This window comes from Notolabrus celidotus, chromosome 5 (assembly GCF_009762535.1).
Source record: "Notolabrus celidotus isolate fNotCel1 chromosome 5, fNotCel1.pri, whole genome shotgun sequence".
Lineage (NCBI taxonomy): Eukaryota > Metazoa > Chordata > Actinopteri > Labriformes > Labridae > Notolabrus > Notolabrus celidotus.
The window spans coordinates 32508306-32529977 of record NC_048276.1 but is presented as its reverse complement, the minus strand read 5'-3'; the positions used below and the strand labels follow the sequence as shown (position 1 = coordinate 32529977).

The 21672-nt window shown below is 41.6% G+C and overlaps 1 protein-coding gene across 1 annotated transcript; it reads right to left on the bottom strand.

The window, feature by feature from the left end:
* Positions 1 to 449: 449 nt before the first annotated feature.
* gemin5 (gem (nuclear organelle) associated protein 5) lies at positions 450 to 21601 on the bottom strand. Its single transcript, XM_034683749.1, has 27 exons — positions 21319 to 21601; positions 19704 to 19858; positions 18663 to 18844; positions 17914 to 18158; positions 17200 to 17332; positions 16440 to 16605; positions 15790 to 16002; positions 14849 to 14934; positions 14181 to 14263; positions 12627 to 12763; positions 11308 to 11381; positions 8386 to 8567; positions 7204 to 7343; positions 6857 to 7028; positions 6545 to 6754; positions 6411 to 6467; positions 6187 to 6321; positions 5629 to 5724; positions 5306 to 5443; positions 3677 to 3824; positions 3378 to 3497; positions 3073 to 3283; positions 2653 to 2919; positions 2398 to 2560; positions 1152 to 1647; positions 781 to 871; positions 450 to 690 (listed from the first exon to the last, which is right to left on the bottom strand). The coding sequence occupies exons 1-27, from the start codon at positions 21458 to 21460 to the stop codon at positions 535 to 537; spliced, it is 4398 nt and encodes a 1465-aa protein (XP_034539640.1). The 5' UTR covers positions 21461 to 21601; the 3' UTR covers positions 450 to 534.
* Between the last annotated feature and the right edge of the window lie 71 nt (positions 21602 to 21672).

Here is a 21672-nt window from a genome sequence, read left to right as displayed (position 1 = left end):
TGGTCTAAGAAATATGTTATCTAATTTTATATAGAGATAAATATTCTTGCTGGTTTGATATTATATTTGTTTTCACATATTTACTGTGCAGAAGTTGTGTCCTAAGTTAAAAAGGAATATTATTATATTAAAAGCCAGCCCCATTTAGAAGCCCGTCCCAAATGAAGGCAGGGGAATTTAAATGTGTGAAACAAATAAAAGCCGGGGCTGTTTGTTGAAGTTTTACAGTAGTTTTATAAAGATGCCACCACAAATGTTCCATCAAATACTTATCAATGTATCCAAAATACCTCTTACGTTAACCGTCATTTAACATGTAATCGTACTTTATTGATTTTAAGGTAATTATCATTAAACTGTTGTTAAAAAAACATAATCCTTTCAAAACAAAAGGCATGTAACTCAGCTGCTTCCAGCTTTAGAGTAGACACAATCACAGGATGCACGTGTATCATTTCAAAAACAAACTTTTATGTATCCAACAAAAATCTGTACAGTTGAAGTGCTTCTTTCTGTTTACGAACGACAAAGATTTCAGGCCACAAATTGCTGAGAGGCTTTAAGGTCTGCTCCATGTTTGCAGAGAAGATCTTTGGCCTCTCGTTGGAGAGACTCGGAGACGGACGATGAAGACCTGCAGATGTGCAGGAGGACGAGGCAGCATTCGACAATGTCTGGGCGAGGATACACCTGTCAGAAATAGCACACAGACACCTTTCAGTGATGGCAGGAGGATCAGAGTTAACACAGCAGCAAGAAAACAGCACTAATTCAATGTACCTTTATTGTGTCGGGGAAGTCAGCCAGCTGTTTCTGAAATTCTGACATCTTGGAAGACAAAGAGAGAAGAGTCTCTTGAGGCTCCTCCGGCCTGAGAGACAAAAATTCAAACCTTTAAAAGGACACTAGTTCAAACTGCTCAGGATGAGACACAGCAACAGGAAACTATCAAGCTTTAAAGTGCAAATTCATCTACTATGAAAGAACAATGACTAAAGTTTGATTTTTGATGTAATTCAGTATTTTTAAAGTTTGGTCTTTATATATCTCCTTCAAGTGTTCAAAAGTTGATATTTAAAAATCTATCTTTTGGTATTTGGTATTAAGTAGTATTTTACTGGTGGAGAAGTTTACAATAACTGAGTCCTCACCGTTGACCAACTCCAGCACGCCCCTGGCAGCCTGCTGTCTCTCCTGCCTCAGAGGTCTGGTTGGATGCGGAGCTTTCTTTCTCTCCAGGTAGGAGCAGTCCACTCTGGCCTCTGTTGTGCTGCAACACCATGGCCGCCAGCCGCTCCTGGATCTGTTTCATTGACCTCTGAGCGGCCTGACAGACAGCGTGAGGTTCAGACAGAAGCACAGACGCGTCAAAGTCCAGTTCACCAAACCTCTTAGTTGTAGAGGAGACCATCTCCTCTGACTCTGAAACACCTCCGTTGATCACTCCGTCCCTCAGCTCTTCTCCAGGACTGGTGTCAGCTGCTGAGTGTGAGAAACCGTTCTGGATCAAGGTGGAGGAACTCCACCAGTGTTTGTAGAGGCGGTGGTAGCTGACTAATGCCTGCAGGCTGTCAGCAGCAGCTTTCGCTTCTTCTTCTGTGTGATGCAGATTTTTGGAATGTTTCTTGGAAAAAACTTTGACATCACCTGATGAGGAAAGATGAAAAGATCATGGACATTAATGTGCAAAGTCTTGAACTGGCTCAGAATAAACTGATACCAACACATTTATCGTTCCTATTTTCAATTGATCTGCTGAAAGATCTCAATTATTTGTTCCGAAAAATCAGCACAAATTGCATACGTTTTTTCCAAGCTCCCAAAACTTATTTGGACCTGGTCCTGCATCAGCGGCCTGTCCGACTCCTGCCCCTTTGTTTACTAGATCTTCACGAAGTCCCAGCCACCCTACTAAAGAATCTCCTGTGGCCTCCATGCACCTCCCAACCTGAAAAGTCATTCCTGCCAAGCCCATGGGCTGTCCTCCAGAACTGTCTTCCCTGTATGGGCGGCCTCCTGGCTGTCCCCTTGAACTGTTTCCTGTGTGGCAGGTACCCCCTGAGTCCTGCCTTTTTAATACTGAATATTTGTTTGTGTTTATCTGAACTTCAAATCCTCACTCTTAAAGAACTAGGGCCTGAGAGTTTGTTCAAATGATGTGCTGCTCCTCTTCTCTTTATATGTGGCCACAAATATTATGATCTGACTGCAGAGTGTTTCTCAATCATCTGGAGTAGAAATCTTTTTGCACAATTAAACAAACATTTCACACTCAGACACACTGACAAGTTTAGTTGAAATGTGTCTGATCTTTACTAAAGAAGAACATTTAAGACATTAATTATGGTAAAATGTGTGTTGTTAAATTGAGAAATGATCACTTGGGCGCAGACATACCGTCAGGAAAGAGCAGCCTGCAGAGCTCCGTACAGACACAGAAGAGTCCAGCATCTCTGAACCAAGCCACCGCCTGCCACAGCTCCTTCATCAGCTGTCTGTCATCTTCAGACAACCAGCTCAACACCACGCGGGTCAGATGGAGGGACGAATACATCACAACCTAGGACAAAATGACATCTTGATGAAACTGCCTGAACGATGTAGAGTTGAAAATGCTGTATAAAGATCTAGACAGTGACAGGGGACACACACCTGTTTGAGAGGAATGTTGGTTGTCTGCGTTGGACTTTCCACAGACTTCAGCTCCTGCAGGAGAGCTTCAGGGCAGTGATTGCCCGTCTCACATGAAACACCAAACTGCTCCTCCCACACGTCTCTCACTCGGTCCTGGAAGCTGATGTGGCATTCATCTGGTGATGCCCATGAGTGACTTGAGACGCAGGGTGCAGCAGATACAGCTGAGGGGTCTGCAAGCATCGCAGTGAGAAGCTCGGCGACACAGAGATGCAGCCTGTGGACCTGCAGAGAGAGGAAAATCTGTATTTCAGTTATGATTTAAAACATTTATACAAATTTTTGCATGCTGCAAGTTATGTTTGATAATCCCATTTTCAAATCAACAACATAGAGCTGAAGTCAACGTTTTGAGTCACTGATGTTTCTGCCACTAACCAGCAGGCTGTCCTGTGAGCTGAGGACCTCCTGTGCTCTGACCCAGTCCTGATCAGCAGCCAGATCTTTGGCACATCTCAGTGCCAGTGACTGAGCCAGAGCTACCTCTCCTGAGACTCTGGCAAGAGTGGCTGCTGTCCTCAGAGAGGAGACGTCGTTTTTCCTGGCGATGACTTTAGCAGCATCAAAACTGGCGCCAGCAGCAAGGTAACTGAGAGAGGGGGAATACAAAGTTAAAATGATGAACCCAGTTATGTTAGCGTAAGCCCAACAGAGAGGCTGGAAGATGAGTTTTAACATCTTACCATTTAGCAGCTGCAGAGAAATGTCCATCTTTTTCCAACACGGAGGCCCAGGAGGTGTACAGCTCCTTGAGGACGGGCTCGTCTGCCGGCAGCCGGGCTTTGACCAGAGCGATCACCTCCCTGACATCAAATATAGAGATGTGTTCTTTTAGACGTGATCCCGTGACAATTAAACAAAATAAAAAGATGTGATATCAAGCAATAAAGTGTGACAAAAATGAAACTCCTACATAGCAAACAATAAGGAGTCACAACTTATCAACTGTTCATTAACAACTGTGAGATTCAAAAACATGAACCTGTAGAGTTTGTGCGAGCGCAGCAGGTCAATTGCCTCGTACAGCTTGTTGATTGACAGCAGGTGTGACGCTGCCTTCAGGTACTGCTCCTGCAGACACAGCTGCTTCACATAAGCCTCCACTGCCCTGCTCCACACCTGGAACCCCGCTGGAGGAGGAAACACCACAGTATCATCAAACAAACACACAGCTTTTGATTCAGTGTTTATAAAGCTGGAATATCGATTTTCTCTGTTTCCTGCCAAGTACAGCCGACTAGATGTAGTCTTTAGAGTTTGATATTTAATCTATGGTTCAAGGAAATACTTTTCTTAAAGGAAAATAAAGTAAAAAAACCAAACGTGTGGACTTGACAGGATTCACCACACATATTTTTGTCATTATGAGACAGCATCTCAAATGATTAAAGGTTGTTTAGTATATTTGTAATCACTAAGACCAAATAATTAGATACACATCCTAGAGGATACAGTAATTGGAGTCTTGTAAGTCAGAATTTGACATTACAACTTTTACTTGATGAAGTCAGTTTTTAAGTAATCATTCCTAAATCCATTCTTTGATTTCCTCATAGGAACAGGCTCCCTTACCTCCATCGCAACACAAGTTAGATCAAAACATTGCTGCACATCTGATGAAGTCATTAAAGAATACAGTTGCTGATAGATCTTTCTGGAGTCCCTGAGCTCCCTTGTCTCGAAGGTTCCTCTGGATCTCAGCCTTCAGTTATCAGGCCCCTCTCCTTTAGAACCATCTACCAGTCAGGGCCTGGGAGGCAGACACCCTCTCTACTTTTAAGAGTAGGCTTCAAACTTTCCTTTTTTCTCTTCCTTTTTCCAGTTAAAGCTGGCTCAGGCTTGGACCAGCTCTTAGTTATGCTGCTACAGGCTTAGACTGCCGGGTGAACTGACACACTGGGATCCTGTCTTTCCCTCCCTCTCCTCTGTCTGCCTGTCACTTACTTTAACCCTCCCTGTCCCATTAAAGTTATTAACCATAGACTGGCGTGGCTTGTCAGTATGCTGATCTAGTAAATAATAAAGTTGTATCTAGGCTGTGTCTGGTTAAAATGACATACAACAACTCAACCTACAAGGTGGACCAAAGGCTGTTGGTTTTAGCTCTGCTATTGTTAGCCACACTCAGCAAACAAATTTGACACCTGCAGACTCTGTGATCCCATTTTTGATTTCTTAGATTTTCTTAACTTTAGACTAGTTGGTAAGTCAGATTTTAAATTTCTATTCAAACTAGAAAATTAGTCGCTTAGAAACATCCCTGATGTGTGTCTAACATGAGTCTGGTCCTGCTGGAGGTTTCTGCCTGTTAAAGGAAGTTTGTCCTTGCCGCTGTAACTTGCTAAATGCGGCAAAGTGCTCTGCTCATGGTGGATTAAGATGAGATCAGACTGAGTCCTGTCTGTAAGGGGACTGGATCTGATCCTGTCTTGATGTTGGGTCTTTGTTAATAATAGAACATAGAGTACGGTCTAGACCTGCTCTGTTTGGAAAGAGTCTTCAGATAACATTTGTTGTGATTTGACACTACATAAATAAAGATTGATTGATGGATATGTGTAAAACATTTCTAGTGTAAACATGAGTGTCAGCCTGTAACGTAAATGCTCACCCATAGGAGCGATGGAGAGCAGGTGATCATTCAGCTCTCCTTTCTCTGTAGCGAGCTGCAGCGCCCCCTCCAGGTCTCCACTCCACAGCCGCAGGTACACCACAGAGTCGTAGTGACCGGCCTCTACGTGGCTCTCCTCTGAACAACAAGAGACAGCATGAGAGAGCTTACTTCACTCTAAATAAATATCAGTCCTGTGATTAAAATCAACAGTAAATTAAATCCTCCTTCAGATTAAACCTTCATACTTAGCAGAAAATTATCCTAACACGTGTTAATCACAAAATGTAAGCCATGACTCCTGGCTGAGAAAAACAACATACCTTCTGCCTCAAACATGCGGTACAGACCCTGTCTGTCAGAGAAGAGACCCAGATGGATGTGCTCTCCTTTGCCAGGGACACAGCCTGCAGGGGGCGCTAGAAACAACAAACAGTCCAGTAAATATGCAAGTCTATGCTAAGTCCATCTTGTCGATATTTTACATTCACATGATGCAGACGGATATCATGTGGTCTCAGTTTGGTGATCTATCACATCAGATCTTTTCCTCCTGTTCTTAGTTCAGTCTGGTTTTACTAAATCCTTTCTGGTCTTTCCTCTCTTGAAAAGGAAGCTCAGTCTTAGAGATTCAGTTTTGTTTTCTTCTCTCTTCTTCTGTTTTTTTGGGGTTAAGAGTTACGAACTAGCTGGACTCAATGACTTCATTATTGAATGCCTGTGCTGTCCACAAGGAGGATAAGAAAATGTGCAAACTAACCCTGCACGTCTGCACCTATGTGTTTCCAAACTGGAGAGGTAAGCGTAGGTAACTTTCTTTTTCTCTGTATTTTGTGCAAACCAGAAGTTCAAACCTAACTCAACAATAGACTAAATCTCACCCTCACTGTGTCTGACCGAGGCCAGAGTGATGCAGTCCTGCAGCAGGTCCTCTTTAGGTCGATGGTCCATGGAGGTGCTGACAGGCAGCATGGAGCGAGGCTTCTTCTTCTTCAGCAAAGTTGAGTCTAGAAAAACTAACATGCAAACCCACAGAGACACGTAAAGAAACCTTGATACAACATGTTTAATAGTGTTAAAGGTTTGATAAAGTTAAACCACAGACCTGCTTTTTCTTTGCTCTTCGCAGCAGCGGAGGTTTTCCTTTGCGGCTCAAAAGTGTCTACAACAAAATGTAAGAATTCAATTATCTCAACGTCACTGTTTAAAACTTGACTCAGCTGTTTTCTGCTCTGTTACCTGTTGGAGGTAAAGGACTGCTTGTTGAGCTGACTTCATCTTCTGCATCTTCTCCAGACAGCTCCTGTCCTTTTGATGCCTTCTGTCCCTTTACTGACTCCCCGTTCATCTCGAACGGTGAAGCTCCTCCAGCCCCAGATGTCTTCTTGTTCTTCTTCTTCTGTCTAGCATTGGTCTTCATCTTCTCCTTCAGATCTGTCGACTTTTTCCCTGAAAGAAGAAACAACTGAATGTCACAATCTGATAGATAACATTTATTTTGTTGCCTCTTATCCAGTGTTGTTGAATTATCTGGTTAAATCATCGGTTCACCTTTGGGTGGATTTGTAAACTCTTGTTTGGAGACCATCCACTCCTGCGCAGTGAAGTCTTTCCCTCCAGTCCAGACCACATCCGGGTCCACGGGTGACCAGTCCACACTCAGTAGATAACCAACGTGACCCCTATAGTTAGAGAGAGCTGCCTCCTGCAGCACGTCCCACACCTGAATAAAAACATCCAATAACATTGCTCCAAATTAGATTCCAAATAAAAAGAGAGAGAAACAAAAATAGAGACAGATCGATGTGGAGCATGTGATCTCCAGATTCAAGGTTCTGTCTAATAGTTGACGAGGCAGACTCTGGTGCATCTATCAGGGACACGATCAGAGCACTGACCTGTGCTGTGCCATCATAAGACACAGTAACCAGCCGGGCGTCGTGATGTGGGCTCCAAGCCATACCAGTGATTTTAGATGTGTGACCACACAGCCTGCGATACGGCTCAGTTACCACCAGGGGGCTCTCTGGAGGATTCTCTGTGCAAAGAAAAAGCAACAATGTAAGTCATACCTAAGATGTGATTTCCACCTCAGATTTGCATCACAACCTGTTGTCATGTTTTATTTTCTTTACTGTTTGGATGATTTACCATTCTTTCTTTCTGTTTCATAAAGTTGTACTTAAGTCTTTCTTTTATGGATTGCTGTGGTTTTGAAAATGATGTAGCAGGTGAAAAAGCAAAATATAGCTTCTTGAAGTCTAAAAGGGTGCTCAGATTTTTAAATATTATATTTAAAACGCCCCTTCCTAAAAAGTAAACCTAATTGTGGAAAATTAGGGAGGTTTATTTGGTAATTATGTTACCAAATTACCACTTTTTCTATGAGTTTGAAAATAAAAGAAGATTGCATGTAAACTGCAAGCACGTGAGGCATAGAGTGAGGAATAAGTTAAGTATTTGGCACAGACTCTGAAGCCTGAAGTCAGCAAGGTTCTTCAAATCAGGCAAATGACCTACAGGGTACTAATCCAGGACACTTATTTGGTAAATGAAGTCACATGCACAGCTCTTTATTCAAGTCTCTGCTGGGCTTCAGTGTAAACAAAATGAAGGTAAGCTGTATTCATTATTAAAAACAAGTGACAGGATATATTTGCTCTTGTGCAATCTCCCTTTCGCGCCTCTACCTGTTTGCCCCTCTCTTTGCTCAGCTCTTAGACTGTGTGAAAATTAAGCACTGGTTTTTAATTTAAACCAGTTTGTTTCCTGAAAAGACCAACTCTTGAAACCGTTATAAAAATACATGGGTGTTGTACAAGGGATATATCAATAGCCCAAGAACTACATTTAGACCCTGGTTCCTGCTATCAGAATCCCTCAAAAGGTTCCTAGTCTTTGGGGAAAGTTCCTGCTGGCAATAAGCATCCTTAGAGGATGTTCTGAGTGACCGTAGTTTACGCTGAATCTCTTGATACTTTTTCTGCTACAATCTGAAAAAAATACAAATAAACTATGTGTTTTCAAGGATAACTTTTGGACACACTACAGAATATGATTATTTTGAAGCGTCCTCCCACCTATGATGGAGCCCAGATCATGAATGTAAACAATGGCATTGCTGGAGCCTGAGGCCAGGAGACAGTGCAGCTCAGGAGGAGAGCTGAGGTCAGGATGCCACCGTAACACATTGATGATCTTGTGATGCTGCTGGATGCTGCACAGCAGCTTCAGACTGGGAGCCTCATACACATCAATGCACCTGCAGCAGAGAACATGTGGTCAGAAATACACAAAAAAGAACACACAAAGTTCAAAAGGTGCCTGTATCTACATACCAATGTACAGGTGAGGACACTAGACATGCTGGAGAGGACTTAAAGTGTATAACATGGTAGAAACGTTGGTGTGCTTTAAAGGACACGGCCCAACTCAGCTGAATAAACTTGATATATTTCAGAGTTTAACTAGTTCAGATTTTCTCCTTTTTGATGAAAACTGTCAAAACATTAAAGACCATTTATCAAGACGGGTAAGATCTGGAGACACCTGGAGAAAACATCTTTGCTAAGGCTTAAGGGTAAACCTTTCAGAGTTTTTTAAAGTTGTTTTTAACACTTGCAGAAATCCTGCACTCTTAATGGTCTATAGAACTTTTTCTTATCTATAGAGACTTGACAGGAATTTTTTTCCTATCATGTCTTTGTGTATTATCACTGTTATGACTGTAGTCGTAATTTGTGTGTTTCTATGTTTATTAAGACAGTGATGCCCAAAGTGTGGGTCGGGATCCCCTGGGAGGTCGTGAGACACTAATTTGGGGTTGCAAGATGTCTTCCAGATTTGTTTTTCTTTTTAAAATTATCTAAAGTTGCCTATACTACCTATTTTTAAAAAAAATATTGACAAAAATAGTTAAATTTCAAATCAAATCTTGCAGAAGTAAAAATGTTTCATTAGTTTTCTGTCTTTCTTTGTTGCCTGATGACTCCTAAGGTTAAAGTAAGTTAACAATGAATTAATAGAAGCATCCGTAGGAGCTAGTTAATTCACAGCACCACAGGAAATACAGCCAGGTGTGCATGTAGGTGCTTAATTTTCTGCAGACCAGCTAAATTAGGTATGAAACAACATTTAATCACTTCGAGGGGGGCGCAAGTCTTTGGTACCTATATTTTGGGGGTTGCGAGCTGAAAAGTTTGGGAACCCCTGTATTAATAGTCTATGTCTGTGTTGGATGTTGCATGTCTCTCTTGCCCTTTACAGGTGCGCTCATTATTCGGGGCGTGATTTCATTGGACTTCAGCTCAGCAGCTGATAGGCTGGGTCGGAGGTATTGCCCCTATGTACTGAGCGATGACGTCACAGCAGGAGACGGAAATCCCAGCTCCCTCTGCTTTCAACCGGCCACCTTAGCCTTTTGTTCTCTCCTGTGTTAGTGTGTTTCTGTTAAGTTGTGTAGGGGTGAACCGCCAGTTTATTTAATCTTGTTTCTCCTGTTTTTGTTAGGTAGGGAGGTTTGTAAATGTGTTTTGGTTTCTCTGATTTCTCTGGTCAGTTGCTTCACGTCAGTTAGAAATGTTTGTTTGTTACCTTGGCCTTGGTTCAGCCTGAAGGTAATTCTAGTTTCCTCTTGAGTTGTTATAGTTCAATATAATTTACACAAATACATCATTTAATTGTTATATTTGCAATCCTAGTTTTGTGGCTGCTTGGGACTTGGGGGAAATGGGTCTTATTCACATTATGCCTTCAGCACCACTAGACAGGGCATAACATCACTCAGTATGTTCCAAAACGTAAAAATAAACAGTATTTTACTTTGACTTGCACTAACTTGTTTGTTATTAGGATGCAGCCAAACAAACAAAACCTTTCAGGGAATGCATGAGTAGATTTGAAGCAACATTCGTGTTCAGATGGAGTTGTCTTTACGGCAACCTGATGGATGCAACTACCAAAATTACTTCCCCTTTGAGGTCTTTTTTTTGGATCTCAATAAACTACAAAGCAAAAAAAGCCAAATGCTTCAATCAGAGGCTTTTTGTTTCTTCACATTAGAGCTGATCAGTTCAGTGAGAGACGCTTCTCCTTCTGAGAGTGTTGACCAAACTGGACATTTGAGGATACTTCTTTGTGGACTCGTCACTTGAGGTATACATTTAGGGGTGCTGGTTTGGCCTTGAGGTTGAGTCGCATATCCCATGTGCAGAGAATATAGTCCTCAAGGGAGCAGCCCCTTTCCTGCCTGTCAATCCACACTCTCTCCGGGTTCTCTGCTCAATCCACTCTCCTATCCTCTCCAAATTAAGGTGTAAAAAACTAGAAACTATAACTAACATAAAATAATGTCTACTTCAGCCTTAAGTTCAGGATCATTGTTTTAAAAAAAATGACATCATCCTCAAACCTTGTTCCAGTTAATCCCCTGTGAGTAGATTTTAACTGGTTGTGAAACTGAAAATGATACTGATGCCTCTTCTTAACCTACTAAAGAAAATCAGACCATCATCCATAAGATTGATGATTTATATATTGTAAAATTTAAAGCCTGAGACCGCTGTGAGGAGGAAGAAGTCCAGATGATTTACAGCACAATTAAGAAAAAGCCTCCGTTTACACATTCAACAGCAGATATCAGGAATGTGTAAATCTTGGTCCACAGGGGGCGCCAAAATCAACATAAAACAAAAGTTCCTCACAGCAGTTTTGAAAAGCTTTAAATAAAATCAAGAGATTCAGATTGAGTCTACTCCCTAATGCCAAACATCTGTAAACAAACCCAAAGATCAAATAATAGACCATCAGTGTTGTATCTTCTAAACCACTTCCACACTGTGTTTCACTCAGGAAACTCAGGAGTCAGTGTGACACCCAATCAGAATCCAGGATGTGACCAAGTTAGCAGAGTTCGACAGTTCACACAGAAACAACTGCATCTCAGAGAACAGTTGGTCCCTTAGCAGGCCTGTAAGGTGGGTCAAGACCTGCCGCTCACTCACCCGTCCTCATTGCCGATGGCGACCACTTTCCCATCTGGCTTCCAGCTGAGGTCGGTGTGTGGAGACAGCTTGTGCTGCGGGGAAGAAGAGCTCACCTTCATCACTTATTCAAATCACCTCCGTTCACATTCAGCTACAGAATCCCTCCTGAGTATTTCCTCCATTAATGCTCTGACCCTCACAGCTTGAACTTCTCATGTTTGCTCTCCACCTGCAGGTGTATCTGTCAGGTTTTACTACCACTGACAGGTGGGCCTGGTCCTCTACAAAGGTGTCTGAGGTGTAAGAGAATGCCCAGAGACGGTAAAGTTTGAAGAAATACAAGCAGAAACACTAACACTGAGTCGTTCCTCTGTATATAGATATATTGTTTCACTACTTTGTTTTATTTCCAGCAGCTTAAAAAGCCGCTCTTTGCACGCTAAAGCTCTGTGATTGGTGTCAGAGGGGTGACTACTGCTGTCCCTAAATGTGAAGAAAACTGGATCAATTACATTAAAACCTTAAAAGTAGAGCTGGGCGATAATGAAAAAAATGTTATGACAATAAAATTTTTCACATCAATCGATATCAATTATCATCCCAATAAATATCAAATCATTATTTCATTCAGAAAATCTATGCCCCTTAATGAAAGTTGAAGAAACCAGACGGTTTGTAAACTTGTATCTGGATTTAGTTTTCTGACAAGCTTCTTGAATCCATCATTTTTGTCAGTGCTAACAGAAAGCAGGTCTTTAATGTTAGATGAGATTTTTGTGAAGTTTCACTTTGTAGATTCTCAGGTTGAGATAATTTTGCATAATTTGATTAAAATTTTCTACTAAAACATATCAAACTTTATACTGTGTATCAGTTTACGGAGTATTGTTTTGAGTAGTTAACTCGCCTAAGGTTACTAAGGGTTTTTGTTGAAGTGATATGTGGGTGGGGGGGTAATTATAGGTTTAAATCATAGACTAATTTATAGAAAATAGAAATAGAAAAATTTTAGCATGATAATTATCGTTATTTTATTATCGCCCACCCCTACTTAAAAGACAACTTGATTCCTTTGAACAAGAGAGTCTGGTCCCTTGTGTTCACACATGGTTCATTTGTTGCTGTCCTGGACTAACAGAATAGCCAATCTAAACCTCTAAAGAACTGTACAGTCACATCATACAAGTTAACCTGGAACAATGATGCAGTAGCAGGAAAAGCATCCATTACTCTTTGCACTGTCAGAAGAGACCATTCAATAACATGTAGCAACGTACTGAAAGAGAAAAGACAACTTCTTCATCATCATCATCATCATCACTGTTAATCCCTCCCACCTTGATGTTGTTTGTGTCTCTGATCAGCTTGTCAATGTCCGATGCCTCTCCGCTCAGCCTTGTCGGGTCGTGCTGCAGGATGACGCCTTCACCTGCACAGCTGTACAGGCTGTAAGACGGCTTTGTCCCAGCTGCACCTGAACGTCACAAACACGCACACACAGTAGAAATCTATGGATTGTTTCAGGGTGGCAGGGTGTCTGTTCACTTTTAAAAGAAGTCATTTCAGTTCCTTGATTCAGAAGTCATATCAATAATTATTTAGAACACTACACTCTCAGCAGGCAGGCCTGCTGGTTGTACCTAAGGTCTCTAAAAGTAGTATTGGAGGTAGAGCCTTCAGTCATCAGGCACCTCTCCTTTGGTATCATCTACCAGTCAGGGTCCGGGAGGCAGACACCCTCTCTACTTTTAAGAGTAGGCTTCAAACTTTCCCTTTTTGATAAAGTTTACAGTTCAAGCTGGGTCAGGCTTTGATCAGCTCTTAGTTATGCTGCTATAGGCTTAGACTGCCGGGGGAACTGACACACTTGGATCCTGTCTTCCCCTCTCTCCTCTGTCTACCTGTCTCTTACTTTAAACTCTTCCTGTCTCGTTAAAGTTACTTACCATAGACCTTTCAGGAGTCCCTGAGCTCCCTTGTCTCGTAGGTTCCTCTGCTGATGTGGATGTGCATGGTGGATTAAGATGCGATCAGACTCAGTCCTGTCTGTAAGATGGAACTGGATCTTATCTTGTCTTGATGTTGGGTCTTTGTTAATAGTAGAGCATAGAGTACGGTCTAGACCTGCTCTGTTTGGAAAGAGTCTTCAGATGACGTTTGTTGTGATTTGGTGATTTACTTCTTAGAGACTGAAGGGCATCGCCTGCATCAAATGTTTCTGTGTAGATTTAAAAACCTCCTTGGAGGATCAGTGTTTAGTGTCGGCCATGTTTAATTACCTTAAAGAAAGTGTCACATCCTGGTGATGTGGAAAAACAAACATATCCAGAAGGAGGTGTTAACAAAAAAACATTGATCTGTTTGTGCTAACCTTGAAACAGTGAGAGGTCTACTCGACTTGTCTACCCTGAAATTGTGATGACTCAGACACAGATAGACACCTTTAATGAGTCATTATGCAGACTTGAACCAATAGGATCGCATAGCTCTGCCAGAACCTCTGGACTGAGCTGAATTGGAGTTAAACACATTAGCAGTTCCATTTCTTCGTTAAGGAGTCTCAGCAGATTGTTGATATGGCAACAATTACATTTACAGCTTTGACGCAGAGTGACTGATACAGTAATCAGAGCATCATCTGCCAACAGCTGCTGAAATTAACTTCCTGCGCCCTGATTTCCCCATGAGCAGCTGAAGAGGGGGAGGTGAGCGGAGAGTGTTTCCTCAGCTCATTTCATTACAGAGTCGATTATAAACGGGTGCGTTAAGATGTTCTGGCTGTTCTTTTTGCTGACTTGCTGGTTCGTCAGAGTCCCACCACCGGTGTTTCTGCTGGGTCAGAGCATTCAGAGCAGACAGCAGCAGTTGCTAAGAGTTCATTAGGAACTTACCAAATGACATCGGGGGGACCGGGGGTCCCCAGGCCAGAGTGTACACGGTTTTCCGGTGATAGGAGCTCGATACCTGAGGAGGCCTGGGAGGAGATGGAGCAGAACAAATCGCTGAGTCAGGAAAAGATGAAGAGGAGGTGGCTGCAGGACAATACAACCAAGAGGCCACAAGGGATTGAGACCACCAGCAACAAAAGCAAACAAGGGTCTAAGTACCTAACTCTCAGGAAAGCCTCCGAGTTCAGTCGAATCACAACAGTCATCACTTTTTAGATTTTAAGCAGACCTACAATCAGGTCAAAAGTCCTCTGTATGATAATTCTGTGATGTTAACTATTCTAATTGTATTCACATAGTGCTTCAAACTTAATTCCATTGTGCCAGGTCTAGCAAATATATACAAAGTAATTTCTCTGAAATAAAAGTGTAATAAAGACGATCTTCAGCTCAGTCTCTGTGGGTTATCAGGGTTTTTTCAACTTGGAAGTCTGAAGTGTCTGTGTCTCAAAAACATCACAAGTTTTCACTCAAGAACAGATATAAAGAACGCATATTTCCTTTAAGTTTAGCACAGGATACTAAAAAAGCATGCATGGACTGGCACCACAGAGTGATGGAAAACATCAGATGTCTAAGCTAAGAGTAATTCAAACAAAAAATGGTCTTACTTGTTTGAGAAGACGTCATAGATCCCAACTTTCCCATCATCCGTCCCAAAAGACAGGGATCCTTCTTTTTTAGGATGCCACGCCAGCTGCAGACAATAAAAAAGTTCCTCAAAACACTTCTTCTCATCTCAAGTGCTTCTCTGGTGCCATCCAAGAGTTTTTGAGCTGAGTAATGGCTGCAGATTAAGATCATAATAGTCCACAAAGTCCCTGTGAGGAACAAAGTGAAGTGGATCTGTGGGCTCTCATTAGAGGCCTGACATTATTCAGCCATTGACATCAACCTCAGACCTTAGGAGGAGTACTAGTGGAAAATAAAGGATATTTATGACAAGAAGTCACAGTCTGAGTCACTGCAAGTCTCCAAATGTCTCCCCTGAATACGGCTGGTAGCAGCTGATAAGAGTGTTGCACTGTTCAGAAGCTCAGAGGAGGATTTTATTAAAAAGAAGAGGTTTAGATGACAAAAACATTCTACTATTGTTTCAGATTTATGTCTCACTGCTCTTAGACTATTGCTCATTATAGACTCTGTGGAGTACATCTACTCGTTGGACTATCATCATCTTGTCTGTGTGTATTAGAGGCTCTTACTTAGATGTTGTTACTGAAAAATGATCTCTGTATTTTGAAGTTATAAACCAAAACTAAGAAGGTTAAAAATAAGGGTTCATGTTTGTTGTGTCAAGACCAGGAAAAATATCACACAGAGCTTTGTGTAGAGGCAATCTGACCAAGTCTCCTGCTAAAGAATTATTTACCTTCCCCAGTGTCCGTCCCTCCTATCTTACCTACACGTCTATACACGTCAATAAATCATTAATAACAGCCATGACTTTAGACTTAATCCTTCATCCCCTTAAACAAAATAACAACATTAAATAAATGACTGAAAGAATGACAGTAAAGTTGCAAACAGCACTTTGAATTAAACCTCTCACCGCTGTAACTTTGGACTTGATGCCCTGCCAGAAGGAACGGGTGTCGTACTGGTTCTGGGTGGTCAGCGTGTTCCACACCCGGATCATATTGTCACCCACACCCAGCGCCAGACACCCCACGCCCACAGGGGAGAAGGTGAGCGCGTAGACGAAACCACCCAGCGTGGGCAGAGTCCAGAGGCAGTCCAAAGAAGCCAGGTCCCAACACTTAATCTGGAGAACAGATGGACACTGTCAGGGCTCCAAGAAAAACAACATCACTCAAGATAGATGCTTAGTGTGCAAGTTCTGAACATTTATATTATCCTGCAAATATTACAACTGACCAGGGATTTGTTCTGACCTCTCTGATAGCTCTAAATATGTCCATGATGAAGCAACAACAGGATACATTTGATGCTTTGCCATCAATCAAAAAGGTTATTAAACAAAAATGTTTCTTTCAGAAAAAATCATCCACATGTTACACACACATTTAAATTCATGTATTTATGGTTAAACTGACATAAATATCTTCCTAATCCAGATTCAAGCCTTTAAATTATGTAAAAGTACACAAAGAATCAAAACTCTGTCCAATAAATACGAAGCTGGTGACTATAAATATTCAATGATTCAATAATACATGAGACAAGAGAAAGTGAACCCACCTCTCTGTCCATGGAGGTGCTGATGAGCAGCTCTCTGCCATCCTGCAGCTGCACTGAGCTCATGTTGAAGACAATCCTGTTGTGATTCTGACCCTCGGTGGACGTCCCGAACAGAGTCCACCTCTGCTTCCCTCCCCGGGTCAAGTCCCACATCACCAACTCACCACTGAGGTCACACACACACACAAACAGACAGTTCAAAATTTGTCAAGCATGTTCACATAGCAGCAAAATGAAGGACGTGAAGAAAGATGTTTTCCACACTGTGTATGATTTTGTACATCACTGGAATTTAGTGTTCTACATCTAATTAAAGCTTACAAGCAAACAAAGAGCAAAATATGGAACAAATCCCCCGAAGAGCAACAACAGTTAAACCCTGAATCCAATCCAACTCAAGTAAAGGATCTATGAACACAACGGAGATAAGGTCTTTAAGTGGACACACTGGAAAGTTGTCAGGTTTCATTGTCTTAACTTCAAAATCATCTTTTTCAGCCTGCAACTACAAAACCAAGACTCAATACCTTTACTCAGAGACCAAAAATGGCCAAATGTTAATGAATTATTTTTCAAATCCAAGTTTCAGAATTTCAGCAATTTTCATTTTGATATGATATTGCAGAGAACTCAAACCAGACGCTCCCATGAAGGCAGGAAAATGTCTGATTTTGGGTTTTGTTCCAGCAATCAGTCACGTTTTTAGCACTTTCCATGTATGATCAGGAGTCCTCTGCTGTTTATAAAGTTGTGTGTTTACCTGAAGCAGCTGGACACCAGCTGTGTTGAGCGTCCCTTCGGCCAGTGGACGTGGAGCCAGAGTCTCTCTTTGACCCCCGGGTCCACTGCAGAGCCTCGTTTCTTCATGAAGGGCAGCTTCAGGGTCATCACACCTGAAGGGGGAGGAGGAGGGAGGAGAGAGAGAGCATTGAATATGATCATCTAGGTACATATATTAGGATATAATATACATTTTTTTCAGAAAACTGCTGTGCACAGATTTTCAAATTTGAGTCTAGATGAAAGTTTATATCATGTCCAGAATCTCTCTATACACAGGTATGCACATCAATTTGATTTCAATATTTAGCACTCAGTCATTATGGGGCTTTTTAAGGAGCTAAGTATCCCTTTTAAAGAAGTTGTTTTTTTCAGCTGTATGATAAGAGTAGCCGGAGGGAAATAAATTACTCTCAAATCCGGTATATTTTCAGATTAAAGCTTCTGTTAGGAGTTTTTGACTGGCTGTGAAACAGGTTTAAATGATTAAAGATGCCCCTTTATGACCTACACAATCCTGCAGGACTATCAGAAGCATGATTGAATTTTTGGAGTTGTAATAAAACACTTTTAATGCCTTTGTCCACAGGGGGGCGCCAAAACCAGTGCCATCTAAAAGATCCTCACAGCAGCCCTAAATCCCAAATTCTGCCTTTAAAATGGATGTTGATCAAACCTCTGCTCCTTGTCTCACCTTTCCCCTTCGCTGAGCTCCAGATCCTCACTGTCTGGTCTTTGCTACCAGATGCGAGGTAGCAGCCCTTCTCATCTCCTGCAGACATGCTGCCTTCATTGTCCTCTAGTCTGCTGTAAAGCGGGTCCTCGCCAATCAGTGACGACCATGCCAGTGAGTGGATCTCATCATCGTGTCCTCTGAGGCGGTGCATCACCTCGCCTTTCTTACTCACATCGATCAGCACGATCATCCCATCTTTGTACCTTGGAGAGAAAAATGACAACACAGCTGTATCAATCTGTGGTATTGCACCTGAACGCTGAGGGGAGATTTCACTGAACTCCACAAATGATTTCTACTTCAACTGTGTTTCATAAATTCAGGGCTCCAGAGAAGCACTTGGATTTATTTCTACCATCAAGCATTAAAGGAGCTTTAAAAACAGGCTGCTTTTTAAGAGGAAGGCGCAGCAAAAACATAAGGAGATGATAAAAATCAGCACAGATATAAGCCTGACTTTGGATTAGGGCTGTGTTTACTGCTCCAAACACTTTTCACGATAAATTAATTACGCTAATATAAAATCACATACAGATTCTGTTGAAATAGGAACATCTAAAATCTTGTTTTTGCATTTATTAAAAAAAAAACTAGTTTAATAACAGTTATTCATAAAATAGAAGACACGTTAGACTTTAATAGACTTCTTGGTTTTGTTGTAGAGCTATATTTCTGCAGTATTAACCTCATACGCTCGCTGTTCTTACCCCACAGCCACAGAGCTCCAGGTGTGCGGGGAGCAGCTGAGGCAGAAGATGGTCCTGGGCTCGGGGAAGAAGCTGGCGATGTCTCCTGTGTTGTACCAGTGACAGACCACAATGCCCTTCTCATCTCCTGACACCACCAGGTTTTTATCCACCGGAGACCAATGCAGGGCTGTTACAGAGGTCTGTGTGTAGAGAAACATCATACGACTCCTCGTTAGTCTGGTGTAAAGGTTCATATTTTTGTTAAGGTCATGATTCCGTTGGCAGGGTTTTTCTACCTCTGCAGGAAATCAATCGGAGGTTCTTAGAGCAAACCTTGTCAAATTAATGATTAATGTTATTTTTCGTTATTGGCTGAGCACCAAATCAAAAAGTACATTGTTAAGTTGAAACAATCAGATACTTAAAGGGCTTACAGAATATCTGATTGTTTTAAACTTAATTTGTGTAATACCAACACTTCATGTCCATCGTTTTGCTCATTAATATCCTGAGATATAGATCTAATTGGAGCCTGAATGTGTCTTCACAGGAAGCTTCACCTTCCTGTCAGTGTTTGGCTTTTATTATTTTTCAGACCAAATCCCCAGAAATGATCCCCTGAAGGCATCATTTGAAGCAAATAATGGAAAACAAATACACAATGCCCTCTCTAACCTTCACAACTGTTTTAAAATCGCCCTGAAGGGAGTCACTGAATTGTTGAAATTTGTGCCGTTTGTCTACCTACAGAGGAAAAACTCTTCTTCACATCCTCTCCCGCTCAGACTGTTAATTCTCTCTTTCCGGACTTGGTCTTGGACACAGACATGTGAAACTGAGATGTGTCACAGTGTGGCTGGTGGCCTTACTTATCTGCGTCATCACTCCTCAGAGTCAAAAGAGAAACACTGCGACAGGTTCAGAAATGAGAGAGCTGCCTCTTAATGACCTCTGCTGATGGTGCAGCACTGTCTGCAGCCTGTAGAGGTAGCCAACTGTAGTTATAAAAACATTATTTCTCTTCCAGTATCACAACAGAATGGGAAAGTAAACTCTCACCTGATGAGCGGCTTCTTCTCTGATAAGACTCCTGCTGTCTGAGTCCCAGAAATGAACACTCCCATCGCTGGAGGAGCTGACACAGATGTGACTCTGCCCGGCATGCTGACAGAAAGAAAAGCCCGTCACTAAGTCTCTGTGGCCGACGAGCTCACCTGGAAAAACACACATAGGGGGAAGAGAGGGTCAGAGATAGAAAAGGTCACACAATGCTCAAACTGAGGAACGGACAGCTGATGAGTCTGCTAGGTTTGGATTCATCATTTTTCTAAGGGACATATTAAGGAATGCAACTACAGCTGCAACAATTATCCAATTAATTAATTATTACATTGACCGCAAATTCATTTCAAACAATTTCACCATCAGTTCACTGCTTCAAATTTAAGGATTGAATTACCTTCTATGTCATCCATGACTTTTCCCTATTGTATACAAGGTTTTGACTATAAGCTTGTCAGTGACCTCTAAAGGTAACATACTAATGATGTGCCACTGTGGACTGGCTGATATTTTCTGTCTTCCTCTGTTCTTTGAATATTGCCAAATTTTGCTTCACTATGTTTTCTGTTAAAGAGTCTGATATATGTAGAGAACAATTGTAGCCTTATGTGGTACTGTGGTCCAAGACAAATTTCCCTCATAGGACAATAATGTTTATCCTTATCTTACAATTAAAAAATTAAAATAAAATAAACAAATTAACTTGGACTTTTGGAAATATTACCAGATTTTTTTAAACATATCTAAAAATGTTTTAGACCGAAAACCTAGATAAGAAAGTAGTAAGAGAGAGGATAACATAATACTTTATTGATCTCCAGGTAGTAAGTAGTAGAGCGTACTCTATGTTCTATTATTAACAAAGACCCAACATCAAGACGAGATAAGATCCAGTCCCATCTTACAGACAGGACTCAGTCTGATCTCATCTTAATCCACCATGAGCAGAGCACTTTGCAGCATTTAGCAAGTTACAGTGGCAAGGACAAACTTCCTTTAACAGGCAGAAACCTCCAGCAGGACCAGACTCATGTTAGACTAACATCTGCCTCAATCTTGAAAGTTGCTATTCAGTAGAATGTTGGAACTGCAGTATCCAGTGATGTTAGGGATTATTAATATGGAAGCTAAGGCCATCTTGATCCCTACTTTTTGTGGAATTTGGCTGGAAAAGTCTACAATTTTAAGGTTGCTATAATAAAATATGGATGAAAGCTGTGAGTGTTGATATCTATGAAATTATTAAGCATTCCAGCTCTGATCTCATGATTATATTTCAGTTTTAAGTGTTCAAATAGTAGGGAGGAACTAGATTTGAACTATCTATGCGCTAAAGGTTTATTGGCTCTCCTAAGAACAATTAAATAGGTGCACTTAAACACGTAAACAATCAAATAACACATGTGTTTGTTAGTGTCATAGATGGTAGAAATAAGAAAGAGCCTGCAGACATCAGAGGCTGTAATCACCACACCTGATGATGGGATTTCCCTGATTTGGACATCATATAAGTATTACAGCGTGAAATACAAGTTTGATCTTTCTGAAGTCTGAGTATGAATCCCTGAGTGACCACTGTGTGTTCGCTGCCCGTAAGTGACAGCAGACTCACCTACGACCCTGCAGGAGGCTGCAGACACATCAATCAGAAAGATGTTGTTTTTGGCTCCAACACCAAGCAGACCACTGCTGTTGACGTCACTGCAGCGCGAGCAGTACCAGTTCGGAGAGGCGGGGAGCGACCTCTCGTGCATGATGTCTCCGACTGTTTTAATTCTGTTAATTCTCTAATAAAGTCTGATAAACCAAAGACAGACTCCTCACATGGTACCTTCCATGTCGTAGCAACTACATTAACAGCCGTACGGCCAGCATGGTGTCGTAAATCTGACTGGTGCTGAGTACGGAATCCCAGTTGGGTCAAAACACATCAAGTTTGCCTTTTTCTGCTTTGTAACAGTGACGT